At 40.4% G+C, this 8,383-nt stretch overlaps 1 protein-coding gene across 3 annotated transcripts in view; it reads left to right on the forward strand.

Moving 5' to 3' along the window:
* FAAH (fatty acid amide hydrolase) overlaps positions 1-7,849 on the forward strand; it is a 136,476-nt gene extending 128,627 nt beyond the window's left edge. Inside the window, exons 13-16 of one of the 3 annotated variants that reach the window (XM_069735884.1) lie at positions 1,582-1,690; positions 2,048-2,193; positions 2,280-2,369; positions 6,697-7,849. In XM_069735884.1, the coding sequence (XP_069591985.1) occupies positions 1,582-1,690; positions 2,048-2,193; positions 2,280-2,369; positions 6,697-6,819 (468 nt within the window). In that variant the 3' untranslated portion in view covers positions 6,820-7,849. Of the gene's footprint in view, positions 1-1,581; positions 1,812-2,047; positions 2,194-2,279; positions 2,495-6,696 lie in introns of those variants that run through there. The other 2 variants (XM_069735885.1, XR_011314865.1) reach the window with 2 other exon arrangements.
* Positions 7,850-8,383: the final 534 nt, after the last annotated feature.

Below are 8,383 nucleotides of genomic sequence, written 5' to 3' on the forward strand. Positions count from 1 at the left end.
TGAGGGGTCCCTCGAGGACAGTACAGGGCCCTGATGATGTGTGAGGGGTCGCCCGAGGGCAGTACAGGGCCCTGATGGTGTGTGAGGGGTCCCCCCGAGGACAGTACTGGGCCCTGATGATGTGTGAGGGGTCCCTCGAGGACAGTACAGGGCCCTGATGATGTGTGAGGGGTCTCCCGAGGGCAGTACAGGGCCCTGATGGTGTGTGAGGGGTCCCCCCGAGGACAGTACTGGGCCCTGATGATGTGTGAAGGGTCCCTCGAGGACAGTACAGGGCCCTGATGGTGTGTGAGGGGTCTCCCGAGGACAGTACAGGGCCCTAATTGTGTGTGAGGAGTCCACCAAGGACAGTACAGGGTCCTGATTGTGTGTGAGTGGTCCCCTGAGGTCAGGACATGGCCCTGATGGTGTGTGAGGGGTCTCCCGAGGACAGTACAGGGCCCTGATGATGTGTGAGGGGTCCCCCCGAGGACAGTACAGGGCCCTAATTGTGTGTGAGGAGTCCACCAAGGACAGTACAGGGCCCTGATGGTGTGTGAGGGGTCCCCCCGAGGACAGTACAGGGCCCTGATGGTGTGTGAGGGGTCTCCCGAGGACAGTACAGGGCCCTAATTGTGTGTGAGGAGTCCACCAAGGACAGTACAGGGCCCTGATGGTGTGTGAGGGGTCCCCCCGAGGACAGTACTGGGCCCTGATGATGTGTGAGTGGTCCCCTGAGGTCAGGACATGGCCCTGATGGTGTGTGAGGGGTCTCCCGAGGACAGTACAGGGCCCTGATGATGTGTGAGGGGTCGCCCGAGGGCAGTACAGGGCCCTGATGGTGTGTGAGGGGTCCCCCCGAGGACAGTACTGGGCCCTGATGATGTGTGAGGGGTCCCTCGAGGACAGTACAGGGCCCTGATGATGTGTGAGGGGTCTCCCGAGGGCAGTACAGGGCCCTGATGGTGTGTGAGGGGTCCCCCCGAGGACAGTACTGGGCCCTGATGATGTGTGAGGGGTCCCTCGAGGACAGTACAGGGCCCTGATGGTGTGTGAGGGGTCTCCCGAGGACAGTACAGGGCCCTAATTGTGTGTGAGGAGTCCACCAAGGACAGTACAGGGTCCTGATTGTGTGTGAGTGGTCCCCTGAGGTCAGGACATGGCCCTGATGGTGTGTGAGGGGTCTCCCGAGGACAGTACAGGGCCCTGATGATGTGTGAGGGGTCCCCCCGAGGACAGTACAGGGCCCTAATTGTGTGTGAGGAGTCCACCAAGGACAGTACAGGGCCCTGATGGTGTGTGAGGGGTCCCCCCGAGGACAGTACAGGGCCCTGATGGTGTGTGAGGGGTCTCCCGAGGACAGTACAGGGCCCTAATTGTGTGTGAGGAGTCCACCAAGGACAGTACAGGGCCCTGATGGTGTGTGAGGGGTCCCCCCGAGGACAGTACTGGGCCCTGATGATGTGTGAGTGGTCCCCTGAGGTCAGGACATGGCCCTGATGGTGTGTGAGGGGTCTCCCGAGGACAGTACAGGGCCCTGATGATGTGTGAGGGGTCCCCCGAGGGCAGACACGGCCCTCACACCTCTCCCTGTGATTACAGGTGTATCGTCAGGAGTTCATCACTCAATGGAGGGCACACGGCTTGGACGTCCTCATTTGCCCTATCTTGGGCCCAGCTCTGACTCTCGGATACCCTGGAAAGCTGTCAAGTATGTGACATTCTCAGATGTAGGGCAATGCCAGCGGCTTCCAGATCATCAGCTGTCGCTGTCCACGTCCTAGGGAGACCTCAACTTACAAGAACCATACATACCGCCTCTGGAGAAACAAGTGATGGATGGTTTTCTTATGGATGATGAGGGTTATAGTTGGGTGTTGTATTTCCTGCTGATGTGATGTCGGAATTGAGCTGCTCGTCAGTTTAGTTTCTCGTCATGTGTATTTTGGAGGGGTATATGTGGGGTGAAGGGAGTTGTGCCACCTTTCTGCTCCTTTCATCGGTGGCCATCTTTGTAGAAGCCAGTGTGGCTTCGTACTGTGTAACCATTCTCCTGTGCCGACCCCAGGTGCCGTATCCTACACAATCCTTTACAATCTGGTGGATTTCCCAGCTGGCGTCCTACCTGTTACCACAGTGACACGTGAGGATGAGGAGGCTCTGAAGACGTATGAGGGTCATCACAAGGATTTCTGGGACAAGCTCCTTAAAAAGGTGCGTCCCGCTAAACCTCAGCGTCCCACCCCCCCGATGCAGAGACTTCACATGTAGGGGTTACATTGTCATCCCTTGTTCTGCAGGCTATGACCGACAGCGTGGGGCTCCCCGTGGCCATCCAGTGTGTGGCTCTTCCCTGGCAGGAAGAACAATGTCTTCGTCTAATGAAAGAGGTGGAGAAAGTGACCAAAGTGGAGAGACAACAATGAGCGAGAAAATAAGTGAACGTACATGAAATCAATGTGACCTCATATCATGATCTTCCTTAATCAGTGCCAATAAAATTCATCTAAGATTGCTCCTATATACAAGAATATAACTACTATAATACTGCTCCTATATACAAGAATATAACTACTATAATACTGCCCCTATGTACAGGAATATAACTACTATAATACTGCCCCTATGTACAAGAATATAACTACTATAATACTGCTCCTATGTACAAGAATATAACTACTATAATACTGCTCCCTATATACAAGAATATCACTACTATAATACTGCTCCGATGTACAAGAATATAACTACTATAATACTGCTCCTATGTACAAGAATATAACTACTATAATACTGCTCCCTATATACAAGAATATAACTACTATAATACTGCTCCGATGTACAAGAATATAACTACTATAATACTGCTCCGATGTACAAGAATATAACTACTATAATACTGCTCCGATGTACAAGAATATAACTACTATAATACTGCCCCTATGTACAGCAATATAACTACTATAATACTGCCCCTATGTACAAGAATATAACTACTATAATACTGCCTCTATGTACAAGAATATAACTACTATAATACTGCCCCTATGTACAAGAATATAACTACTATAATACTGCTCCCTATATACAAGAATATCACTACTATAATACTGCTCCGATGTACAAGAATATAACTACTATAATACTGCCCCTATGTACAAGAATATAACTACAATAATACTGCTCCCTATATACAAGAATATCACTACTATAATACTGCTCCTATGTACAAGAATATAACTACTATAATACTGCTCCCTATATACAAGAATATCACTACTATAATACTTCTCCTATGTACAAGAATATAACTACTATAATACTGCTCCGATGTACAAGAATATAACTACTATAATACTGCCCCTATGTACAGCAATATAACTACTATAATACTGCCCCTATGTACAAGAATATAACTACTATAATACTGCCTCTATGTACAAGAATATAACTACTATAATACTGCCCCTATGTACAAGAATATAACTACTATAATACTGCCCCTATGTACAAGAATATAACTACTATAATACTGCCCCTATGTACAAGAATATAACTACTATAATACTGCCCCTATGTACAAGAATATAACTACAATAATACTGCTCCCTATATACAAGAATATCACTACTATAATACTGCTCCTATGTACAAGAATATAACTACTATAATACTGCTCCCTATATACAAGAATATCACTACTATAATACTTCTCCTATGTACAAGAATATAACTACTATAATACTGCTCCGATGTACAAGAATATAACTACTATAATACTGCTCCTATATACAAGAATATAACTACTATAATACTGCTCCGATGTACAAGAATATAACTACTATAATACTGCTCCGATGTACAAGAATATAACTACTATAATACTGCTCCGATGTACAAGAATATAACTACTATAATACTGCTCCGATGTACAAGAATATAACTACTATAATACTGCCCCTATGTACAGCAATATAACTACTATAATACTGCCCCTATGTACAAGAATATAACTACTATAATACTGCCTCTATGTACAAGAATATAACTACTATAATACTGCCCCTATGTACAAGAATATAACTACTATAATACTGCCCCTATGTACAAGAATATAACTACTATAATACTGCCCCTATGTACAAGAATATAACTACTATAATACTGCTCCTATGTACAAGAATATAACTACTATAATACTGCTCCCTATATACAAGAATATCACTACTATAATACTTCTCCTATGTACAAGAATATAACTACTATAATACTGCTCCTATGTACAGGAATATAACTACTATAATACTGCTCCTATGTACAGGAATATAACTACTATAATACTGCTCCTATGTACAAGAATATAACTACTATAATACTGCTCCTATGTACAAGAATATAACTACTATAATACTGCTCCTATGTACAAGAATATAACTACTATAATACTGCTCCTATGTATAAGAATATAACTACTATAATACTGCTCCTATGTACAGGAATATAACTACTATAATACTGCTCCTATGTACAAGAATATAACTACTATAATACTGCTCCTATGTACAAGAATATAACTACTATAATACTGCTCCTATGTACAGGAATATAACTACTATAATACTGCTCCTATGTATAAGAATATAACTACTATAATACTGCCCCTATGTACAAGAATATAACTACTATAATACTGCCCCTATGTACAAGAATATAACTACTATAATACTGCTCCTATGTACAAGAATATAACTACTATAATACTGCTCCTATGTACAGGAATATAACTACTATAATACTGCCCCCTATGTACAAGAATATAACTACTATAATACTGCTCCTATGTACAAGAATATAACTACTATAATACTGCTCCTATGTACAAGAATATAACTACTATAATACTGCTCCTATGTACAAGAATATAACTACTATAATACTGCTCCTATGTACAGGAATATAACTACTATAATACTGCTCCTATGTACAAGAATATAACTACTATAATACTGCTCCTATGTACAAGAATATAACTACTATAATACTGCTCCTATGTACAGGAATATAACTACTATAATACTGCTGCTATATACAGGAATATAACTACTATAATACTGCTCCTATGTACAGGAATATAACTACTATAATACTGCCCCCTATGTACAAGAATATAACTACTATAATACTGCTCCTATGTACAAGAATATAACTACTATAATACTGCCCCTATGTACAAGAATATAACTACTATAATACTTCCCCTATGTACAAGAATATAACTACTATAATACTGCTCCTATGTACAAGAATATAACTACTATAATACTGTCCTCTATGTACAAGAATATAACTACTATAATACTGCTCCTATGTACAAGAATATATCTACTATAATACTGCCCCTATGTACAAGAATATAACTACTATAATACTGTCCTCTATGTACAAGAATATAACTACTATAATACTGCTCCTATGTACAAGAATATAACTACTATAATACTGCTCCTATGTACAAGAATATAACTACTATAATACTGCCCCTATGTACAGCAATATAACTACTATAATACTGCCCCTATGTACAAGAATATAACTACTATAATACTGCTCCGATGTACAAGAATATAACTACTATAATACTGCCCCTATATACAAGAATATAACTACTATAATACTGCCCCCTCTGTACAAGAATATAACTACTATAATACTGCTCCTATATACAAGAATATAACTACTATAATACTGCCCCTATATACAAGAATATAACTACTATAATACTGCTCCTATGTACAAGAATATAACTACTATAATACTGCTCCTATGTACAGGAATATAACTACTATAATACTGCCCCCTATGTACAAGAATATAACTACTATAATACTGCTCCTATGTACAAGAATATAACTACTATAATACTGCTCCTATGTACAAGAATATAACTACTATAATACTGCTCCTATGTACAAGAATATAACTACTATAATACTGCTCCTATGTACAGGAATATAACTACTATAATACTGCTCCTATGTACAAGAATATAACTACTATAATACTGCTCCTATGTACAAGAATATAACTACTATAATACTGCTCCTATGTACAGGAATATAACTACTATAATACTGCTCCTATATACAGGAATATAACTACTATAATACTGCTCCTATGTACAGGAATATAACTACTATAATACTGCCCCTATGTACAAGAATATAACTACTATAATACTGCTCCTATGTACAAGAATATAACTACTATAATACTGCCCCTATGTACAAGAATATAACTACTATAATACTTCCCCTATGTACAAGAATAGAACTACTATAATACTGCTCCTATGTACAAGAATATAACTACTATAATACTGCCCCTATGTACAGCAATATAACTACTATAATACTGCTCCGATGTACAAGAATATAACCACTATAATACTGCCCCTATGTACAAGAATATAACTAAAATTAAAATGCCACTTTTTCAAGGAAAAATCTGACCAGGATACTATACAGAACCTGACCACACAGTGACCAGACCACACTGGGTGAAATAGGGACTTTCCAGGAACTTTGCTCCATTAGTGACCTGAGGACCTTTGAGAGTGAATCTATAGAATCCACGAAAAATCTAAACTCTGGTTATAAATCAAAAAAACCCTATTTTTACCCTGTCAATTCAAGACCTAACATCTTGGATTCATTCCAGGAATGCATAGAGGAGGACCTGATAGAACTTAAGAAAAAATCCTCATGTTACCACAACAGACCCAGTCTGAGTAAAACGGAAAGGAAAGCTCTGGAGGAGATCAGAGGCCACCAGAAGAGCTGACAAGGGAGGAGCTGTGGTCCTACTGAATGCAGGTCTATGTGTCCAGCAGAACAACACGTATAGGAGACTACAGCATGATCCCACGGAACTATTCCAGAAAAAACCTCAAACATCTGCTTTCTGAGGGATAAAAAACTGTCCGAGGATTTATTTGTGGAACACCCTATAATCCCCATCTTCCATCCCCCCTACATTCAGACCCATAGTGGCAGGGATTGGAAGCATGGGTGAAAACCTCAGTACCTGGGTGGATATGTATCTAGACTACCAGGCTATATAAAAGATACCAAGCATCTGATCTCCTCCCTGGATAAGACTGCATGGTCTGGAGGCTGTATCTTCATCTCCTGTGATGTGGAGGCCTTGTATCCCTCCCTATCTCCATCCTGAGGAGACATCTCCAGGACTACAGTGACTACACTCCAACTATACAGGAATTTTTGATTTCCTCTGTGGACTTTCTCCTCAAACATAACTTTTTTTCCTTTAACCCCTTTATCACCAGGGTGGTTTGCACGTTAATGACCGGGCCAATTTTTACAATTCTGACCACTGTCCCTTTATGAGGTTATAACTCTGGAACGCTTCAACGGATCCCAGTGAATCTGACACTGTTTTCTCGTGACATATTGTACTTCATGACAATGGTAAAAATTCTTTGATAGTACCTGCGTTTATTTGTGAAAAAAACGGAAATTTGGCGAAAATTATGAAAATTTCGCAATTTTCCAACTTTGAATTTTTATGCAATTAAATCACAGAGAGATGTCACACAAAATACTTAATAACTAACATTTCCCACATGTCTACTTTACATCAGCACAATTTTGGAACCAAAATTTTTTTTGTTAGGGAGTTATAAGGGTGAAAAGTTGACCAGCAATTTCTCATTTCTGCAACACCATTTTATTTTAGGGACCACATCTAATTTGAAGTCATTTTGAGGAGTCTATATGATAGAAAATACCCAAGTGTGACACCATTCTAAAAACTGCACCCCTCAAGGTGCTCAAAACCATATTCAAGAAGTTTATTAACCCTTCTGGTGCTTCACAGGAATTTTTTGAATGTTTAAATAAAAATTAACATTTAACTTTTTTCACAAAAAATTTAATTCACCTCCAATTTGTTTTATTTTACCAAGGGTAACAGGAGAAAATGGACCCCAAACATTGTTGTACAATTTGCCCTGAGTACACCGATAGCCCATATGTTGGGGTAAACCACTGTTTGGACGCATGACAGAGCTCGGAAGGGAAGGAGCGCCATTTGACTTTTCAATACAAAATTGACTGGAATTGAGATGGGACGCCATGTTTCGTTTAAAGAGCCCCTGATGTGCCTAAACATTGAAACCCCCCACAAGTGACACCATTTTGGAAAGTAGACCCCCTAAGGAACTTATCTAGAGGTGTGGTGAGCACTTTGACCCACCAAGTGCTTCACAGAAGTTTATAATGCAGAACCGTAAAAATAAAAAATCATATTTTTTCACAAAAATTATCTTTTTGCCCCCAATTTTTTATTTTCCCAAGGGTAAGAGAAGAAATTGGACCCCAAAAGT

The sequence above is a fragment of the Ranitomeya imitator genome, chromosome 8, assembly GCF_032444005.1.
Source record: "Ranitomeya imitator isolate aRanImi1 chromosome 8, aRanImi1.pri, whole genome shotgun sequence".
NCBI classification, from domain to species: Eukaryota; Metazoa; Chordata; class Amphibia; order Anura; family Dendrobatidae; genus Ranitomeya; species Ranitomeya imitator.